This window comes from Panthera onca, chromosome X (assembly GCF_046562875.1).
Source record: "Panthera onca isolate mPanOnc1 chromosome X, mPanOnc1 haplotype 2, whole genome shotgun sequence".
Lineage (NCBI taxonomy): Eukaryota > Metazoa > Chordata > Mammalia > Carnivora > Felidae > Panthera > Panthera onca.
In genome coordinates, this window is record NC_138357.1 from 27,006,132 (window position 1) to 27,029,230 (window position 23,099).

General features: G+C 36.6%; 1 protein-coding gene across 1 annotated transcript in view; it reads left to right on the forward strand.

Moving 5' to 3' along the window:
• TENM1 (teneurin transmembrane protein 1) overlaps positions 1–23,099 on the forward strand; it is a 790,868-nt gene that overhangs the window by 584,100 nt on the left and 183,669 nt on the right. Inside the window, exons 14-15 of the mRNA XM_081792970.1 lie at positions 19,513–19,698; positions 21,260–21,283. Of these exons, the coding sequence (XP_081649096.1) occupies positions 19,513–19,698; positions 21,260–21,283 (210 nt within the window). The remainder of the gene's footprint in view (positions 1–19,512; positions 19,699–21,259; positions 21,284–23,099) is intronic.

Below are 23,099 nucleotides of genomic sequence, written 5' to 3' on the forward strand. Positions count from 1 at the left end.
ACTCTGAAATATTTTTGCACACAATGTGGGACCCGAGCTGTGCTTTGTCCAGAGAAGAGAAACCAATGTGTTAAGGGTAAACAAACCATGGAATGGCTTGTAATATGTAATATGATGAACACTTGAAGGACTCAGAGATGGTTAGAAGAGGAACAACTTTGAGATCAAAGAGCTATTTTCAATTGTCCAAGAGGCTGACCAGTGGAAGAGAGAGTGTATCAACTTTTGGACAGAAATAAAACAAGTTGGTGAAAGAAGAAGCCAGCAGATTTCAATTCAAATCAACACATTACTTTCTAATATGGCCAAATAAAAACAGAATTGGAATTGACTGATTTTGTGAAGCAATAGCTAAACTTTGGGGAAAATATCGGAAAAGTAGGAGGCTTGTATGTCAAAGTGAGGGGTTGAACCAAACGAATTTTACAGTTCTCCCGATTCCTAAGGTTCTTTTATTCTAGCTTATAGTTAGTTGTGGGATGTTTAAAGAGAGAACAGAGCATTTGAGAAACCAGTAGCAAGGCTTCTGTGAGACTCAAGACAAAAGATGATGAAGGACCTGATAAGTGTATTGGAAACAGAAGTAGTCATACTCGCCAACACAGAGCACTTATCTATACCCAGCAGTGTTGTAAACACTTGACACATATTGAATCGTTTGAGCCTTACAACCCCATTGTATAGATGGGAAGCCAAAGCATGAAAAAATTTAGTTACTTGCCCATGTTCACATAGTGAATCCATGGCTCAGCAAGTATTCTAGCCCAAGAAATCAGGCTTCAGAGTCCAGACTCCCAAACTACTATGCTCTACTGGCTCTCTAGAGAGAGAGAAATAGAAGTGCAACTGAAAACAGAAGGCCTGGCCAGAGCATCAGGGGAAAAGAAGATGAAAACATAATGTAAAGGTTCCTAGTTTTGGAAACCAGGAACGTTATCATGGTCTTAACAAAAAATAATGAAGTCAAGGTAAGAAACTGGATTGTGAGTAGAAATTTAAAGGTAGGTTATAAATTTAGGTTATATACATTTATATAGGTATATAAATTTAGGTTATAAATTTAAAGGTAGGTTATACAGAATTCAGGGTGCTGGGGGCCTAGCCAGGTAGAACTATGTAGCATTATATTTGTGAAATTGAGAGTAATCCAAAGACTGTAACTCTGTCTGAACACAGCTAAATTAATGCCCTGCCTACTCCTAGCTTTCCTGCACTGCACTGCAACCTCACTGGAGTGTTGGTATTGTGGGACAAGGATAGACGTGAAGTCAACTTCTTTATTCCTTATTAATCCTTAGAAGACAGCTTTTAGGACACATATAAAATATGTCTCTTAAGGTTCACATGACACTAATAACCATAGAGCCTTTTAAACATTCTAATGTTTGCCGTAGAGTAAAATTATAAATTTTAAAACCTAAATGTATTAAGTGACACTAAGTTGTGTATTCAAATGATGTATAAGGACATTTATATGCCTTTGTCTTCCTCATGCTGAGGATTTTGTTGACTCTGGATTCTTTACATTTCTTTTTTCCTCGTCCTATTTATTTATAGGGGCAAAAATAAGCTGTAGGTATGCAGTCTGCTGGGCAATGATGGCAGCTTTGTAAATACGTATGCAGCCCTTCCCCAGGTCTTAGAAAGCTGCTTTCCATGCCTCTGTAATGCCTTGAACACTCCTGCATTAAGGATGCAGGAGCCTATCATAGTTACACAGGTTGCCTCATGACAGCCGGCATTGTCTGTCTGGTGCACTGCAATTAGATTTCATGTTTTAAAACCTGGGATCCCTTTGCAAGAGTGTTGAATGGGGGGAAAAACAGCTCTGTAAGGCCTTTTAAATTCAGAATAAATCGATCAGTCTACACGAAGTGTCCTGCCACCAAACAGCTTTGGCTTCACCATTGAAGTATGCTTTCAGATGTGTTTGGGGGCTTGAATGTGTCTCTGAACATCTCTCAGTCCATAGTAGAGCTTCAAGGAACAGGAACCTTTCTATGCTACATTGGGAGTCTTATTGCCTTAGCAAAACACCATGCAAGAGTTTTAGATGTGCATCAGGGGGTTAATAAAATTCGTTTGGAGGAGAAAAGAGGTAATGTCAACATTTTTTCAAAAAGGGGAAATAGGTCTAATATCATCAGAGAAAGGAGAGAAAATTCTCCCCAGTGCAATTTTAACATTATGTCAAATCATGCCAAAAAGAGTGCAAACCTTTATGAAGAATCGCTTTCTAACTTTACAATAAATACTTCTTAAGTAGCCACTCTGAGCCAGGACGTAGAAATAATTGTTCCAGTAGTAGTTGTCTATAGTTTTATAAGTGAGAACACTGTTTTATTGAGGCAAATGATGTGAGTTTGGTACCCTGATGAACCAGTTAGGCCTGCCCTTGTAGGTGGTCAGACTGCGAATTGGTAGCAAGGATGATGAAAAAGTCTTAGTAAAAAGCTGTGGATACATCACACAAACTTTCCCACTGCTGAACACTCAGTCCAGAGCACATGGCCTACCACTAATGGTAGGTTGGGATTTCCCAAGGTTCTTACTTTCTCCTTAAGGTAATGTTTTATTCTGACAAATCTGGTACCCACTGAGTCAAGTGAAAAGCATTTGTGAAACAAGTATCTAGATTTCGACATTCTTTGGCAATGGAAAATACTATTGGATAGGCAAGTGCGTTCGGTTCATAATCAAAGGATTGAGACACAGTCTTGCATTCCCTAGCCATGAATGGGTAGAGGTTCACCCCAGCCTCAATGCTTCCAGCTTCTGATCACTGAGATAGGCAAAGTATGACTCTAGACTTATGGGAGAATATTTTATTTGGCCAACAAGGAAACCAAATTTATTCCAGAGGAAGAGTCTAGATGTTGAAAAAAAGACCAGTTATTTTGTTGACTTTAAAAGTTGTAATTCAGGCATGATTTCTTTCTGTCTTACTGGGTTTTTCAGATTTACCAAAGAACAGTTCACCATTTTATAAAGGAAATCTAAAGCCATGTGATAACCATAATCTATGAAACATTAAGCTGAAAGTCAATCCAACTCTTGATCTTCGAATACTAGCTTCTTTCACATTTTTGTTCTTATCCATCAAGCATTTGAGAATCATCTCAAGATTTTTTATAGGCTGGAGTGTGTTATTGTTGTTGTTACTGCTGCTTATATGTTGCTATTTGTACAGAAAGAGCAAGCTGACATTTTGTAATCTCTTCAATCAGATTGTTGTTCGAATGTAAGATAGTGTTAAGAGATTACTAACATATATTGAAGCCCATTGTAATGCTGGGGCCAAGGGACAAGTTTTATGCTTATGTCATAGGTTTTCTGTAACTGAAGAAAGATTCACCATTAACACCTCAAACATACACACACACACACACACACCCACACACACACACACACACACAATGTAATATATAGCCCGTGGTAAAACCAAATCTTTGTCATAGCAAGGTACTTGTAAAGAGCACATATATGTGGTATTGACGTTAACTCTATGCAGTAAAATAAATGAATTAACAACTAATATTTTTCCAATTGCTTTTCAGAGAAATAGAGACCAAAAAAGTGTGTGCGCATTATGTGTGTGCCTGCATTCATGAGCATGTGTTCTATGAAGTCAATAGTTACATATGTAGTCCCACTCTTAAGTAGAATGTCTACCACTGCAGAATGAAAGGAGCTGAAAGTAGTAAAATAAAAATGATTCAAATATTTGAAAAAACAATACCAAAGTACACAGACTTTTGTTCTTGATAATATTTCTTATTTGTGGTTGATTCACTTTTGTGATTCATTTTTGTGAAGAACCTGTAAAAACTTTTCAACCCTTTAAGCTGTGTGAGTTCACGCTGCTCACACTTACCAAATCAGCTTACTTTTCCCCTTACTCTTCCTTCCCACACAATTCACAAAAAACAGTGAGAAAATCTTCATAATTTCCCCCTAAAATGTTATATTATAGTCTAACAAAACGAAAGGTTTCTATTTCTTTAGGATCATTAATTCCCAATTCTTGATTTTCCTTATGCTCCCAGCTTGATTTCCTTTGATCTTTAACTGATTCTACTAGATGCTGGACAAGTAGACACATAATAATTCCTTAAATTTTATGAATTTTTACATCAAAGGTGTCCTTTCCTTGTTTAAAATATCACATTGTGTTATTGAAAAATATCATACAAATATATTTTTTAGAACGAATAGATATCCAGATTTAATATTTTGGGGTGCTCAATATTATCATTGTCATTATCATCTGGCACAGCCAGAGTGCCAAGAATAACAGAATTTACTTTATTGGGAACTTTTGTCTGAAAAGTAAATCTCAGAGAAATAGTTCTGAGGAAGGCTGTGAGGGATTTAATATTTAATCAAATTGTTCTTTGTCAGCATGCAACAAAGAAGTGTTCTAGTTGTATCTTAGTTCAATTTATACAAGTGTTGTTCATTGTTGACATGCATAAAGAAACTTATTAAAAATGAAATGTCTCAATAGAACTTTAAAGTGTCTGCCTGTATTTTTCATGTTCTTTTCCAATACATTTGCACAGAAGAATGTTTATATTTCAGCATTCTTTTGTCATATTTTGTAGCCTGTAATGTTAATGTATTTTCAACTAGATAAGAAATATTACACATAGAATAGAACTACTCGTGACACAAATATATTAGAGCAAATATTATTTCCATCATGTTTATAAATTATACAATTGCCAGCATCTGTTTTCTGTTAGTTCTTGCCCCACACCTACCCCACTGCTGATTATAAAAAAAATTGGGATTGAAAAACATCTTAGAATCGGTCCAGAAACTCCATTTACAACTGGATACAGTTGCAGGGATGTTGATGCAGTTCAAAGTGAGGAATGCTTATTGTTTAAGATCTGCTTCTCCATTTGTAGTAATTTATTTCTTAGAGGATTCCTGTACTCATGAGGATATTGCTTCCCACCTGGATACTTGCGGCGCTGAAACGATAAATCAGATTAGTGGTTGTGGCTCATACCCATGGAGGGCTTTGTGTTGAGGAGTGCAAGTCCTATCTCCACGAATTTATTCAATAGAGCAGTCCCTAAAGAAAGTTCTTTCTCACTGGTTCCTTATATTCTTTCATAAATTATTATTAAATATTTCAGGGGTGTAAAAATAACATAATGAACAACTGTAAACCTACAACGTACCTGTAGAAATTAACAAATACAAATGAAGTCCCCGTGTATCCTTTTGTGGTCCCATTCCTCTCCCTTCCCTGAAGTGGAAATGACAAGCCTGAATTTAATCATCCTTGTACATATTTTGGGGCTTTTATAAATAAGTACATACCTATAAAAAAATTTTTTCTCCATGTGTTTAAATTTCATAGAAATAACTTGTTTTCTTCCTTCGTCATTATGTTTAAAAGGTTTATCCACATTGAGGCAGGTACCTCTACTTCATTCAAATTAATTTCTGTGGTTTATACACTGTATGAATGCAGCAAAATTTGTCCATTTTCCTATTGATGTACATTTAAGTTAGGACACACACATATCAATGAATATGCTTCTTCAAAATGTTCTCGGGTATTCTTAGGCCTTTATGTTCCATATAGATTTTAGGATCAGTTTTTCAAACTCTATGAAAAATGTTGGGATATTGCCTGGAATTACACTGAACTTACAGAACTGATAGAGGAAAATTGACATCCTAATGATATTGAGGTTTGTGGGCCATGAACACAGTATATCTCTCCACTGATTGAGTCTTTGTATATTTCTTCAATTCAAAAACTTTTAAAATCTTTGTATTTTATTTTATTTTTAAGTTTTTATTTTAATGCCAGTCAGCTAACAGAGAGTCTTGTATTAGCTTCAAGTGTACAATATAGTGATTCAACACTTCCATACAACACCCAGTGCTCATCACAAGTGCACTCCTTAATCCCCATCGTTTGTTTAACCCAACCCCCCACCTCCTTCCCCTCTGGTAACTATCAGCTTGTTCCCTATAGTTAAGAGTCTGTTTCTTAGTTTGTCTCGCTCTGTCTCTTTTTTTCCCTTTGTTCATTTGTTTTGTTTCTTAAATCTCACTTAACATTATACTGTCTAACTCCATCCATGTCATTGCAAATGGCAAGAGTTCATTATTTTCCACGGATAAATAATATTCCCGAGTGTGTGTGTGTGTGTGTGTGTGTGTGTGTTTTGGAATAGTTTGATAAGAATAAGTGTTAATTCTTCTTTAAATGTTTGGTAGAATTCACCTGTAAAGCCATTTGGCCCTGGACTTTTGTTTGTTGCGAGTTTTTTTATTACTGATTCCATTTCTTTGCTGGTTATCAGTCTGTTCAAATTTTCTATTTATTCCTGATTCAGTTTTGGGAGTTTATATGTTTCTAGGAATTTATCCATTTCTTCTAGGTTGTCCAATTTGTTGGCATACAGTTTTTCATAATATTCTCATAATCGTTTGTATTTCTGTGGTGTTGGTTATTTTTCCTCTCTCATTTGTAATTTTATTTATTTGACTCCTTTCTCTTTTTTCTTTGTAAGTCTGGCTACAAGTTTATCAGTTTTATTAGTTTTTTCAAACAACCAGCTCCTGGTTGCATAGATCTGTTCTATTGAGGTTTTTCTAGTTTCTATATCACTTATTTCTGCTCTAATATTTATTTATTTCCTTCCTTCAGCTGGTTTTAGGTTTTGTTTATTCTTTTTCTAGCTCCTTTAGGTGTAAGGTTAAGCTGTTTATTTGGGATTTTTCTTGCTTCTTGCAGTAGACCTGTATTGCTGTAAACTTCCCTCTTAGAACCACTTTTGTTGCTTCCCAAAGGTTGTGTTTTTGTTTTCATTAGTTTACATGTACTTTTTTATTTCTTCTTCTATTTCCTGGTCGACCCATTCATTGTTTAGTAGCATGCTATTTAACCTCTATGTATTTGTGGTCTTTCCAGATTTTTTCTTGTGGTTGACTTCTAGTTTCATAGCATTATGGTCAGAAAAGATGCATGATATGACTTCAATCTTACTGAATTTGTTGAGGCTGGTTTTGTAGGCTAATAGGTGATCTATTCTGGAGAGTGTTCCATGTGCACTTGAAAAGAATGTGTATTCTGCTGTTTTGGGATGGAATGTTCTGAATATATCTCTTAAATACATCTGGTCCAGTGTGTCACTCAAAGCCATTGTTTCCTTGTTGATTTTCTGTTTAGATGGTCTGCCCATTGATGTAGGTGGGGTGTTAAAGTCCCCTACTATTATTGTATTAGTATTGGTTAGTTCCTTTATGTTTGTTATTAACTGTTTTATGTATTTTGGTTCTTCTATGTTGGGTGCATTTACATGTACAATTGTTGTATCTTCTTTTTGGTGTTCTCCCCTTTATTTTTATATAGTGTCCTTCTTTGACTCCTGTTGTAGTCTTTGTTTTAAAGTCTATTTGTTGTAATATAAGTAGTGCTACTCCAGATTTCTTTTCATATCCATTTGCTTGATAAATGTTTCTCCATCTCCACACTTTCAATCCGCAGGTTTCTTTATGTCTGACATGAGTCTCTTGTAGGCAGTATATATATATGGGTCTTATTTCTTTTTATCCATTCTGTCACCCTGTGAATTTTGATTGGAGGCTTTAGTCCATTTACATTCAAAGTAATTACTGATAGATATGTGTTTATTGCCATTTTATTACTTATTTTGTGATTATTTCTGAAAGTTTTCTATGATCCTCTCTCGTCTCTCTTTCATGTTTTGCTTATTTTCTTTAGTGATATATTTGGATTTCTTTTTCTTTATTCTTTGCATAGTTATTAGTGGTTTTAAAATATTTATTTATTTTGAGAGAGAGAGAGAGGAGAAAGCACAAGTGGGGAAGGGGCAGAGAGAGAGGGAAAGAGGGAATCTCAAGCAGGCTCCACACTGCCAGTGCAGAATCTGATGCAGGGCTCAATTCCATGAGTGGTGATATGATCTGAGCTGAAATCAAGAGTCAGATGCTTAACTGACTGAGCCACCCAGGTGCCTCAGTGGTTCTTGATTTTTGGTTACCATTAGGTTTGAATATAACCTCTTCTGCATATAGCAGTCTATGTTAAGTTGATGGCCATTCTCATTCAAACCATTGTTTACTACTCTCCTCCTCACATTTTCAGCATATGTTGTCATATTTTATATCCTTTTATGTCGTGAGTTCATTGACTGATTTTTTTTTACAGATATACTCATTTTTACTGAGTTTGTGTTGCCTGCCTTTATACTGTCACTTTTGGTCTCTCTTTTCCACTCAGAGAGTCCCCTTAAATATTTCTTGCAAGGCTGATTTAGTGTTCATGAACTCCTTTAGTTTTTGTTTGTCTAGGAAACCATCTTTCCTTCTATTCTGAATGATAGCCTTGCTGCATAGACTATTCTTGGCTGCAGATTTTTCCCATTCAGTACATTGAATATATCATGCCACTACCTTCTGGCTTGCCAAGTTTCTACTGAGAAATCTCCTGCTAGCCTTATGGGCTTTCCCTTGTAAGTTGCTGACTTCCTTTGTCTTGCAGCTTTTAATACTTTTTCTTTATCACTATATTTTGCAAATTCAATTACAATATATCTCGGTGTGGGTCTGATTTTGTTGATTTTGATGGGAGTTCTCTGTGCTTCCTGGGTCTGGATGTCTGGTTCTTTCCCCAGATTGGGAAGTTTCAGCTATTATTTCTTCACATAAATTTTCTGCCCACTTCTCTCTCTTCTTTTTCTACAACTCCTATAATAAGAATGCTGTTATGTTTGATAGAGTCACTGAGTTCCCTAAGTTTATTCTCATTTTATGTAATTCCTTTTTCTCTCTTTTGTTCAGCTTAATTTCTTTCCATTATTCTGTCTTGTAAGTCACCAATTAATTCCTCTCTTCCCCAATCCTGCTGTTTATATCATCAAGTGTGCTTCTCAGTTTGAGTCTTTGTCTTTGCTATGTATTAAGGGTCTCACTCATGTCTTCCACTCTTTTCTCGAGTCGAGTGAGTGTCCTTGTGATCATTCCTTTAAATTCTCTATCAGGCATGTTACTTATATCTGTTTCATTTAGATATCTGGGCATTGCCTTGTCCTGTTATTTCGCTTGGAATAGATTGGTCTTTCTCCTCATTTTGTGTGCCTCTCTGTGTCTGTTTCTGTGTGTTAAGAAAGCCAGCTGTGTCTTCTGCTCTTGAAAGTAGTGACTTTATGAAAAGGTGGTCTGGAGTCCCTGCAGTGCAGTGTGCCCTGTTCACCAGAACCTGGTACTTCAGGAGAATATCCTCTGTGTGTTGCTTATGCTCTGCTGTTGTGTCTGAGTCACTTTTCCTTTCAGTGCAGTCCTCTTGCCTGACTCTCTGCCTGTTGTGAGCTTTCAGGCCCCCTCTGAGGGGACACATCCACCTGGAAACTTGCGAGTGGGCTGACAATGCTAGCAAAATTTGCATTGGGCCACTAGTACTATCTGGGATATGCCAGATCCCATAAAACGCTGCAGTGGCTGGAGGCTGTGTGCTGGGGCAGCCAGGGCACAGTGCAGTGACTTAGCATGGCATGAGGCAACAGTTGTGCACCCAGCATCTGGCTGCAGCTTGCATGGGTGCCTAGGCATGCATGGCTGTGTACTGCACTGCAGCTATGCAAGTGTTCACACAGCTTTATTGACATTTGCCCCGAGTCCTGAGCTGAGGCTACAAGTGTCTGTGCAACCCTGCTTCCCACAGGTGGCTCTGTGTTTATGCTGGAGTGCAAGGGAGGGAAATGGCACCTGCCAGCCCCCTCATTTTCAAAGAAGTCCCTCAACACTCTCTGAAATCAGTATGAACAGATCTGTCTCCCATTTGCCCCTGGCATTGTGTAAACTGCCAGTTTTAATTTGCCTCTCTGCACAGGCTGCTGTCTCTTTAAGGGTGGTGAGCCGGCTATCACTAGCCCTCACAGCTAGCCCAGTGCTGAGTCAGCTAACTTTTAAAGCTCCAGGTTCCCAAGTCCCACGGTTTATACAAACTCACCGAATTCAACCCCTCTGGTTTTCAAAGCCAAACCTTATGGGAATTAGTCTTCCCCATGCGACCCCCTCTGGGGTGAGGGCCCATTTCTCTGCCCTTTCTCCACACACAGCTCAGTCCCTCCTGTGGGCAGCCTCCCTCTACCTTTCTGAACTTCCTAACCTTTCAGATACAGCTTCTTCCATATGTTTAATTGTGGTTTTTGTTCTGCCAGTCTTCAGATCACTCTCTGATTCATTGACTTGGATGTGGATGATATCTAGTTGTAAATGTGGTACGGATGGGCTCAGGGTCCTCCTACTCTGTCATCTTCCCAAGCTCCTCAAAAAGTTTTTAAAATCTTATGTGAAAGAATGTTGAACTTTTTTGGCTAGATTTATGATTGTAAGTAAAGTTTTTTTAAGTACATGTTCTTATTTGGCTTTGATATATAGACATGATGTTGATCTTTTTTTGTGTTGATTTTTTATCTAACAACCTTGCTATCCTCTCTTCTAATTTTCATAGTTTACCTATACATTCTATTTTGTCTCTTCCTTTTCAGGCTACACATTTTATATTTTTGGTTGCCTTATCACGCTAGCTGTCTCTAGTACAACATTGAATTAGAAGCAGTAGTTAATCGTAGCACTTCTGACTTTAAGACTAATATCTCTATTATTTTATTACTAAGTGTGATAATTACTTTAAGATTTTGGTAAATAACTTCTATCGTATTAAGTAAGTTCCCTTCTAGTCCTGTTTTGCTAAGAGATTCTATCATAAATAGGAACTAAGTTTTATATAATGTTCTTCCTGTATATAATATAATAATATTTCTTTAATCCATTATGAAATGAACTTAAAGTGAAATGGATTAATTTAATGATGAATTACATGAATACATTTTCTTTTTTTATTTTTTTAATGTTTATTTTTGAGGGAGAGAGAGAGAGACAGAGCATGAGTGGGGGAGGAGCAGAGAGAGACACACACACATACACACACACAGAATCAGAAGCAGGCTCCAGGCTCAGAGCTGTCAGCACAGAGCCCGACACCAGGCTCGAACTCACCAACTGTGAGATCATGACCTGAGCCGAAGTTGGACGCTTAACCAACTGAGGCACCCAGGTGTGCCCCAACATGAATACATTTTCAAAAGTTAAACCATCCTAGCATTCATGCCTACTTGGTTGTAATTTTTGTATTTGTGTGTGTGTGTGTGCGCGCGCGCGCGTTCGCGCATGCATGCATGCTGGTTTGATTTCCAGATCTTTTACTGGAGTTTGCAGCCATGTTTATAAGTGAGAATGGCCTATAAAAAAAGTCCCTTCTTTTCTTACCCCATTTTGGAACTAGATTATACTAGTCTTACAAAATCATTCAGGAAGACTTCTCTATTTTCCTGTTCTCTGTTATTGCTTAAAGTAGAGAATATCTGTTCCTTGGAAGTTTGGCAAAATACACCTACAAAACCATGTAGGCCATTTTCAGTGTCATTAATGTATATTCAGGCTTTCTAAGTCCATTTTGTTTTCTTGAAAAATGTGTACTTCATCTAGGTTTCAAACTTACTGGCATAAAGGTTTTCATAGCACTCTTCTTTATTTTTATTTTTTAATCTTTAGTGTTTATTTGTATAATTTCTTATTTTCCTTGCTTTCTCTTGCCAGAGGGCTCTCTTTTTTATTATTCATGCCAAAGACATAGATTTTGGTTTTGTTGATATTTTCTATTGTTTCTTTGTTTCTGGTTTCATTAACTTCTGCTCTTACCTTTACTGTTTCCTTCCTTCTACTTATATGCAGTCCTTTTTCTAAGTTTTTTGAGTTGAACACTTTGTTCATTAATTTTCTATTGTTCTTTCTATTAAATGTATGTAAGGCTGTAAATTTCCTTTAAGTAACTGTCTAAGCTGCATCCCACAAGTTTTTATAAATAGTATACTTTCATTGTTATTGAGTTCCTAATTTCCAATATAATTTTTTATGTAATCCGTGAATTATTTTAAAGTGTGTTTTTAAAGAACACTTTTCTGTGGGTTTTTCTTTTTTCTTTTTGTTTATTGATTTCTAACTTTAGTACATTTTGCTGAGACATCATGATCTGTATGATGTAAAATCTTTGCCATTTATTGAGCCTTGCCTTGTGAACTACTATTTGTCAGTTTTGTAGGTATTCTGTATGTGCTTGAAAAGAATATGCATCACATAATCATAGCTTTGAGGTTCCATATATATCCAGTATACTAAAGTTGTTAATTGTACTGTACAGATTTTCTACATCCTCACTAATTTTTTATCTTCTTATTACTGATTGTGAAATTTTTAGTTCATCTTATTATCATTCTGTCAAGCTTTTGTTTTATCTATCTAGAAGCCATATTTTCTTCTATGGTCTGGATTGTTAGATCTCCCTGGTGAATTATTCCTTTTATCATTACATAATGACTCTCTTTATCCATAATAATGCTTTATACCCTGAAATCTATTTCATCTGATAATGTTATAGCTATACCAAGTTTCTCTGGACAGTAATTTCCTAGAATGCTTTTTTCCTTTTATTCCTAAATTTGTATTAGTATATTTCAGCATATCTCTTATTAACAGAAAGAACATAACTATAATTTCTTTTCCACTCAATTCCAGAGTCTCTCTCTTTTCAATTTCAGGCTCACTTTGTTTTTATTTACTGGGATTACTGACATGTTTGTATTTATAGCCCAAAATCTTCTTTTGTGCCTTCTATTTATAATATTTATTTTTTCTATGTCTTTTCCCTCTTTTCTACTTTTTCTTTGATTGAGCTATCTTCATTCTTTTTCTACCTCTTCTGGTTAGGAAGTTGTATATACTGTTTCTGTTCTTTTGGGCATTACAACTAATTTCTTTACATTTTATTAAAATATAACACATATACAGAAAAGTACAAAAGTCATAAGTGTACGGCCTAGTGAATTATCTAAGTATGAAATCCCTGTTAACTACCACCCAAGTGAAAATATAGGATACTTATCCCCAGAAGCTTCCTTTGTGCCCCTCCCCAATTATTACCTCCTCCTAACTTTCCTCCCCAAGGTAACTGTCCTGACTTTTAATACTTCCCTGCTTTCCAGAAATTTTATTAATGGAATCTTATAGTACATATGATTTTGCATTTCATTTCTTTCACTCAACAGTATTTTTAGAGGGATTCATCTATATTATGGCACATTGCTATAGATCATCCATTTTCACATCGATACACTATTTTTTGCAAAGATACTACAGTTATATCTTCTATTGTTGATGGATCTTTAAAGCATTTCCATTTTTTGCCTAGTACATATAATTCTATGAACACTTTTATACCTATCTTTCGGTGAATATTTGCTTTCTTACACTTTTGTGGAGTAAATACTGAGAAGCGGAATCACTGAGCCACAGGGTATACATATATCAAACTTAGCAGATAATGTCAAAGAGTTTTCCAAAGTGGTTGTACCAATTTACACAATCCCATTTAGTATATGAGACTTTTTCTTACTTCACATTGTCATCAACACTTATTACTGACAGTCTTTTAGATTTGAGCCATTCTTGTGGGTGTGCAGTGATATTTCATTGTTATTTGATTTTGTATCTCTTTGATAAGTGATGATGCCAAGTATGTTTTCATATACTTTTGTAGATTTGGATATCCTCTTTTATGAAATACCTCTTCAGGTCTCTTGCTCATTTTTGTATTGAGTTATGTGTCTTGTTATTATTGATTTGAAGAAGTTCTTTGTATATCCTGGATACAAGCTGTTTTTCAGTTATACGTGCTGTGAATATATTCTACCACTTATAGCATTTTTTCTTTTTTTCTTTTTATTTTTTTTAATGTTTATTTCTGAGACAGAGAGACAGAGCATGAGTTGGGGAGGGGCAGAGAGGGAGACACAGAATCAGAACCAGGCTCCAGGCTCTGAGCTGTCAGCACAGAGCCCGACGTGGGGCTCAAACTTACAAACCTTGAGATCATGACCTGAGCTGAAGTCAGTCGTTCAACCGACTGAGCCACCCAGGCGCCCCTCACATATTAATTCTAATAATTTATCTATATAGATTATTTTTGTAGTTTGTATGCACACAGTCATCCTATCTTTGAATAATGATGGCTATATTTATTCCTCTTCAGTTTTTATCATTTTTTTCTCTTTCTTACATTATTACACTGGCTAGGGCCTCTAAAATTATGTTGTATAGAAGTGATGATCATAGGCATCTTTTCTCAGTCTCAGTAATAGAAGAATTTTCAACATCTCACTATTAAATGTGATGTTTGCTGTGGGTTTTTTGTAACTAATCTTTATCAGATTAAAGTTCCTCTTAGTCTTAGTTTGCTATAAGTCTTTATCATGAATAGATGTTTAGTATTTTACCAAATACTTATATATCTATTTAGATGATCATATGATTTTTTTCTTTTATTCCATATATGTGATGAATTACATTGATTTCAGATGTTAACGTAATCGTGTATTCTTAGAATAAGCAAAAATTGGTCATTATGTTACTTCATGTTATGTAATGCTAGATTTGTTGTGTTAGTATTTGTTTAAGATTTTTGCATTCGGGGGGCCTGGGTGGCTCAGTCGGTTAAGCGTCCAACTTTGGCTCAGGTCATGATCTCATGGTTCATGGGTTCGAGCCCTGTGTTGAACGTTGGGCTGTGTGCCAACAGCTCAGAGCCTGGAGCCGGCTTCAGATTCTGTGTCTCCTTCTCTTTCTGCCACTCCCCTGCTCATGCTCTGTCTCTCTTGGTCTCTCAAAAATAAATAAAGGTTAAAAAATTGTTTTAAAAAAAGATTTTTGCATTCATATAAGTGAGATTGGCCTATATTTTTTTCCTATAATATCCTCGTAAGAATTTTATATCAAGGTTATGCTGGCCTCATAACTCATATGGTGGTGTTTCCTCTATTCTTTGGAAATGGTTATTCAAGACTGGCACCTTTTCTTCCTTAAAAAAGTTTGGTATATTTACAAGTGAAGTCATCTGAGCCTGTGATTTTCTTTGTGGGAATATTTTTCATTGTGGATTCAGGTTCTTTATAGAAGCTATTTAGTTTCCTTTTGTGTGTATGTTTCTTATTGTAAGTTGTGTTTGCTAGGAATTTGTCCATTTCATTGAAATTTTCAAATGTATTGAAAAGTTGTTTTTCATATTCTTTTATAATGTTTTATGTTTATATAGTCAGTAGCAATCCCATCTTTTTCATTCATGATATTGGTTATTTGGGTCTTCTGTATTTTCTTCTTGATCAGTCCCTATCAGAAGTTTATCAGGGTTTTTTGGGCTATGCAAATTTTCAAGTATTGGCTTTCTGTTTGGTTCCTATTTAATTAATTTCAGCTCTTATAATTACCATTTTCTGTCTTCTACGTTCCTTGAGTTTACTTTGCTTTTTTTTTTCCTAACTTCTTAGAATGGATGCATGGGTCACTGTTTTCTGCTTGTTTTCCTTTCTACCTTATGGGTTTTCCTATATGCATGGATTGAGTTATACAAATCTTGGGATGTCCATTCTATTTTCATTCATTTCAAAGTATTTTCTACTTTCCATGATGATTTCTCTTTTTTGTTGTTGTTCCATCATTTTTTCAGAGGGATATTTTGTAATTTCCAAATGTATGTGCATTTTATAGTTATCTTTTTTGTTTGTATTTTGATTTCAAGTCTTATTCCACAGTGGGCAAAAAACATGCTATAAATAATTGCCGAACTTTGAAATACATTGAGACTTGCTTTGTAGCCCAGCATGTGGTCAATATTTGTAAATGTTCCGTGAGCACTTGAAAATTATTTGCGTCTTTTAGCCATTTATGACAGTGCTCTATATGTGGCAATTAGATCAGATTTGTTAATCATGCTACTCAGATATTTCATATCCTTTCTTATTTGTTGTCTGCTTGTTCTATCATCAGTTCATGAGAAAGGGGGTCGTTAGAGTCCCTCACTATGATTATAAATTTGTTTTTTTCTCTTTTTTGTTCATTCAGTTATGGTGCATATATTTGGCTGGATATTATCTTCAGTATTAGAAATTTCTTAGCCATTATGTAGTCAAATATTTTTTTCTGCACTCATGAGACTGACAAAAGCTCTACTCAGTTTCTGAGTCTTCCAGCTGCCTCTACCAGAATTGACAGCTACTTCTAGAGGAAAAGCATCCATAAATGTCAGACCCACCTCTCTCGGTTTTCTTTTTTTCCTGGAATGTAGCCCAGTAATAATTTACTCTTTTGTGAACCCCAATAACATGTAACAGATTTTTAAATATATTTTGTCTAGATTTTCCGGTTCCCATCAGGAAAGAATAGTAAAAATTACCTAGGTCACAGTTACTAGAAACAATTCCACCTTTAAATATTTATATATATACTCGACAGAGTATCTTACTTAATTCCTGAATAGTACAAAGTTTTGGAAATATTTCACTCAGGGAACCCTATTGCACATATTATTATTATTATTATTATTATTATGTAGTATTTTATTTCAATATTGCTTTCTAACTCCAAAATTTAGTAGGAGGAGGAGTATAGTTAATGCTTTTTTTGCCATCGCTCTGGGTGAGTGGATAGAGTTTATTAGTCGCCATCTCACTGAGATTGCATCCCTTCAAGGGTCCCTGCTTTCTGCAGGAGTTTTAGTCCAACTCCCCATCTTAATGAGCCAAAAACCTCATCCCTTTTTCCTCTGTGGAAGTAAATACCCAAGCCCCTAGTTGTTACTGGGTATAATAACCACTCAAAGCTGCCAGAAGATTGACTTATACGCTGACTTCTTTGGCTGTTAGCACCCTCTTTGCTTCTGACATTTGATAATTCTGTTTTATTGTGAGCCAAGACATGTAATTTTTTTAAATTACTACATTATCGTCAACATTTCTAAGGTTTACATTGAGATGATTTAAGGATAGCCTAATCTGCCATTTTGCTGATACTGTTCATCTAGTCCTCTTTTCAGGAAATCACCAGAATGGTATATTTTTCTATGCCTAAAATTTATAGTTATATAAAACAATGTATACAAAATATTTGCCTCTTACTGTTTCTGTTAGCTCTGACTTGATTGGCTTTGACCAGTTTAGCTCCCTAATCTTAGAAAGGCCCTTTCAGTTCTGCCTTGGGGGAGGCCATTAAAGGAGCATAATTACAATCTCAGATTCACTACAAGAACTGAAATTATGAATCGAGGTTATCAGTTAGAGATTCAGAACCAAAATATAGAGAGTAGGTGCTATTTCAAGATCAACCTACTTGAATTACCATTTATTAGGCAACCCTCCCCTTTTTGTATTTTCTGGATTCTATACTTTTCTTACAATCTGGTGATCCCACACACAGTTTTCCATCCACTCTTCTACCCATTCAAATCTGACTTTACCGGCTGCTACTTAATCAGTATAGCTCTTCCTAAAGCCACCAACTTCCATATTGAAAAATTCAGTGGCACTTCTCTGCCTAAATCTCACTTGACTTCTCAGTAATAGTATACTGCTAGCTACTCTCTTCTTGAAAAAAGGTCCCTCTTTTGGCTTTAGTTAGGCCACAATCTCTTGGATTTCCTCCTATCGCTCACTACCTACCTCTCCTTGCCGGTCTCCTTTTGATAGCTCCTCTTTTTATAACCTTATCTTTAAATCATGAGATACCTTAGGGCTCATTTCAGGAGTTGTCCATCTTCCGTCCTTGGGGATATCATCTGGTCCCATGCCTTTACATACCACCTTTGGGCTAATGATTTGCCAATTTCGTATCTCCAGCCCTGGCCTGTCAAATTCACTTGGCTGTCTATACATTATCTCAAGGTTAATGTTTGATCTTCTATCCTTATTCTTCCCTTAACCTTTCCCATTTCAGTAATGGCAGCAGTATCCACCTACTTGTTTAAGCCAAAACTTTCATTTTTCCCTTTCCTTCAATTCCCATATCTAGTCTTGAGGAACTTCTATGAGTTCTACCTCCAAAATATGTCTCAAATCTGTCCAACAACCATGTGAGCTGTAATTATTACTTCCATTGTGTAGTAAAATGAGCAGAGATTAAGAGAACATGTTAGCAATTTTCCTAAGGGTATAAACCTTTAAGCAGAGGAATCCTTACCTCATGTCCACTATTCTTTCTATCATACTTTGACCTACAGAGAATACTTGTGAATGAATTAGTAAACAAGTTGATTTATACAGTAATAAAGTCTATAGCCATGGGTTTATCAGAAGAATATTCTCACCTACTGAAAAATAACTCTATCTGTAGAGTCGAAAATTTTGTTACATAGAAAGAGCCTTGTTACAGGTAATATAGGGTAATACTGATATCATCACTTGTCATTACCTCTTAATACATAAAACCAGTTTCAGAATTTGAGATTATGAAAGATAGATCACTTGGCTTCCAGAACACTCTCTGTTTCTTTCAAGGGTATATGGCCAATTGTACCCAAAACCTGTTGTGTTACTTCTATCGCATTCTTTCCATAGGCTTTTATCCCCGATTTCCTCCTCCAGCAAGGGTATTCGGTCAAGAAAAAGGTTTGCCAAACTTTTATTTTAGCTTCTCTACTGTCATGACTTTATTAATATTCAGCATTTCTCAAAAACAAGTCAAGGGGACGAGGAGAGAACCTCAGCAGAGCCGTATACAACTTGATTATATTGGCCAAATTATGAATGACATTTCAAGATAAGACTATATTTTAATCAACCAGGATTCATTTTAAATGCTTATAATAAATGCAGTTATTGTTAGTATGTTCAGGGAAACCAGTTGATTACCATCACTGGCAGCTTTACCTTTTGTCTATTATAAATTTTATTAGAAAAGCTCTTTCTTTCCAATTGTAGAACCTCTCTTTCTGAATGAAATTAGAGCACTATTTTACCATGTGTGCGTGTGTTTTCCTCAGTGATTGCTTGTAGCATCATAAAATCCTTGTAACATTATTTGTGATCTTAATGAATTTTTAGTGAAACCCACTTGACATTTGTTTGGCATTGACTTCATTTCTAAGCCTTGAATGCCATTATCATTTTATGGACTTTTCAAAATCAATTTGACTTCAGGTTTATTTTATACTTAGAGACTTAACTATCTTTTTTATAGAGTTCCTTGCACAGTCACTCAAATGCTAGAGGTCTTTGTGACTTTTTTTTGAATTTTTTAATGTTTATCTTTGAGAGAGAGACACACACACACACAGAGTATGAGTGGGGGAAGGGCAGAGAGAGAGGGAGACACAGAATCCGAAGCAGGCTCCAGGCTCCGAGCTGTCAGCACAGAGCCCGACACGGGGCTTGAACTCACAAACCATGAGATCATGACCTGAGCCGAGGTCGGACGCTCAAATGACTGAGCCACCCAGGTGCCCCGTGACATTTAGTTTATATATTTAAAATATAAATGTAGAGTGGGATTTTTGGTAATTCTAATGTCTTTTGGGAAGAGTAGACTCTGGTTTTAATACAATATGTAAATGTATCTTCCTTGAATCTCCCACAGAGCTCTGTACCATGGAGTGTGGTAGCCACGGAGTCTGCTCAAGGGGAATTTGCCAGTGTGAAGAAGGCTGGGTAGGACCCACATGTGAAGAACGCTCCTGTCATTCTCACTGTGCTGAGCATGGCCAGTGCAAAGATGGAAAATGTGAGTGTAGCCCTGGATGGGAGGGCGACCACTGCACCATTGGTAAGTACCGCCATAATGCGCAAAAGTAAATTGTATTAACTGAACAAGGAAAAGCAGTTTAGGGATCAGTCACCAGGCTTTTCATAGAACTTGAAGTTGGAGGTGAGAAAGGGGAGGAGGGGGAGCCACAAGTTTGCAAGGTTGGTTAACTGGGAGTTTTCCTGGTTTCCCATTACTTAGGTATTCCTTAGAGTTTCTGTTTTCTAGTGCTTTGAGTTACTCAAATGAAAGATGATACATTGGAATAAAGTGTCATTAGTTAATAAAAGAAGTGCTTTTGTTGTGAACGTAACATTCACTGCCCATTTTTCCTTTTGAAGAGTATAGGTTGTTTCGGTTGAAAGCACTTAGAGGCAATTTCATTAAATGGGACTGCTTTAACAGGGGCCATTCGATATCATTAGGAGCTGTCTTTAATGTATATGAGGAAGACATTCCTGACCTACCATCAACAGAACATCTGTGTTGCACTGTTTATCGGGTGGCGTAGAACCTTTGGGCCGAGGCATCCACCCTCTCCCATCCCTTGTCACCAATTGCACTGATGTTCAGGACGGTGCCTGGGAGAACAGTCTGTGGGTGTGAGAAAGCCTATGTAACAAATCTATCACGTGGTCTTCACATTATAAAAAATAGCAATAATAACTAAAGTTTCAGTTTGAAAGCACTTTTATTTTTTTTTTCAAGAAAAAATCAAAGTCCTTGGCACATATGTGTATCTGCCACAAAGGCCTCCTGCACGTACAGACGGACCGGTACGACTCCCATTGTTCAGCTAAGGAAAGTGGGTCACTGAGTGTTCCGGTGGCATTCCACGAGCACACAGAAAATTCATGCAGAGCAAAGGCCTGGATACCCAATTCACTGTTTGTGGGCTTTTCCTACCCCACCGCCCCCCCCCCCCCGCCCCGCCCCAGACTATAACACAGCTTTCATTTTTAGGTGAAAGTATTTTGTTATAATGGTTGGAAACTGCCAGAGTAATGTATAATATATATAACATATAATCTTAATAAACTGCATTACTACTCTACTGAAGGTACAGTAAGTCTTGTTCTGTGACTGTGGAAAATATTGTAGATTCATTAAAAAGGTGGTGAGGGGTGAGATTCTGATGCAGCTTAAGTAATTACATTCCTGCTCTACAGTAAGTTTATTGCCTTCACATAAGAGGATTTAAATATTGTGATGATTACCGAAGGTGGTTACTTCAGAACTCCCTTCTCAAGATATTACTAATAAGAAGTTCAAGCTAGTGCTTTTTCACGAAAGTTATTACTGAAATGTAAAAATGCAGCTCTCATACTTTTAATGAAATGTGACACTTTTTTTTAGGAAACCTCATAGAGTTTGTTGCAGAAAAGCCATTAATATCTTTCCCACAGAAAATATTATTCACAAACTACACAGGCCCATGTACCAACTTGTGAGCTGTAGGCATTTCGGCAGTTCACAGTTTGCTGTTCCACTCCCAGGCAACAGATGGCAAACCATTAATACATGTTGTATAGCTGTGGTCTCCCAGAAATTCATTCAATCGCTCTTTTCCTCCCCCTTTCAGCTCACTACTTAGATGCTGTCCGAGGTAAGATTTTTCTCACTCGTTTTATAACAGAAAAATACCATGAACAGAAACTATGCATGTGGTAAAGGCAGGGTGGGTGGGGTTTTGTGTTGGTTGGTTGGTTGGCTGGTTGGTTGGGTTTGTGTGTTTACTTTTGGCAGGCTTCCTGAAGTGTGATAGTGTCAGGTTCCTGCTCTAATAGTCGGACTGAAAAGTAATTTGTTTTTCTAACGTCAAAGAGCTGTCTTTTGCCAGTGGGTATAATAGATTGAAAAGCAGTTTTAAGAACTATTTTTCCTTGGCTCTCTATGGAGTTTGGTGCGTGTGTGTGTTTGTGCATATGTCTTTGTGTACAACACAGGTAATTCGTTATAATGAACTAGGTTTGGATAGACAGCCGAACATTTTCTTTGACATAACAATGGGACTCTAAGTCCATATACAGTATCCTTTCAAGGACAGAGGAGTCATCCTGTTATAAGTAACCCCTCGTGCATCCCCCAAGGATCTGCCTTTGATAGAGACAGTAAGGGGCTTTCTGTCAGATACCCTGGTGCCTTTCATTACCTCCACCTCAGAAGGTTGAATATTTTCCAAATTACCCCTGATTTCTCTTTATCCATTGTACATCCATGACAGTGGAACTGGATGAATTCTTTTCTTAAACCTGTATATATTCATCCCATATACCACTCCTTGAGAAACATATATATATATATATATATATATATATATATATATTTAATATGTATGTATATAATGAGAGAGAGTCTTTTCATATTTTCTAACAGCCATCTGTCATTTTATTTTTAAGTTTTTTCTTCATCTGGTCTGTTGATAGTTACTTAGAAAACCATTTGGAAGGAACACTGGGTTATATCTGCAGATTTTTCAAAACTTATTTTGCTCTTCATACTTCTGGACTCTTCTCTCAAAGACAGCAAATGAAAAGACTATTGATTGGACTCTCTCCAGTAAAATTCAGATCTGGTCTTGTGCTGCTACTGGGAAAACGTCCAGCAGCTATGTGCCATTATGGCCATCTCCGTTCATCTGTCCACTGAGCGCTTGGCGCATACACGGCTGCCCTTTGGAATAGCTGAACTCGGAACTGTGGGTAGAAAGAGTAGGGCATCCCTGAGAAATTCAGAGTCTAAATGGAGACCGTTGTTAGTGTTTGTGGTTTATCAATGGATGGAAGTCATTTGAGCTCAACAATTTCCTCTATTTATCCAGTTATTCTCTAGAATCCTGAAAGTCTCAATTTGGCATTCATTAGTTCGATAAACGTTTGTTGAGCACTTACTGCAGGCTTAATATTATGCTAGCTTCTGAGCGAGATACCAGATAAGTAAAAATTTAATCCTTAGCCCTCAGATCAATAACAATCTTAAAGAAAACAGCTGAATAAATGCAAAGCAACTGCAGCACATTTCTAAGGTATTCTACAGGCAAATATTTAATGGTGTGGTCTGAACTGTGTAGCCATGCACCTAAGTCCTGAAGCAGCGTATCACAAAGGAAAAATCAGTACAGACGAGAAGTAGGTAGGGGAAGCTTCTTTTCGTAGAAACTGTTGTCTTTCCCTAGCTTATTGGCCATAACTAGGTACAGTATCGTCCATCTGGTTTTGATTGAGCTGAGAAGATACTTTTTTTGAAAAGAAAACAACAAAAAAAAAAACCCACATTTTTTGTCCCCATCATAGTTTTCATCCCATGTAAAGCAGAGGGTGGGAATTGGGGTTAGCATTAATAAGGCTTAATTGGCTCTCTGAGGAAAAGCACAGCAGAGTGAGGGGTAACAAGTTCCCTGGGAAGGTTTTATAAGCCAGCGA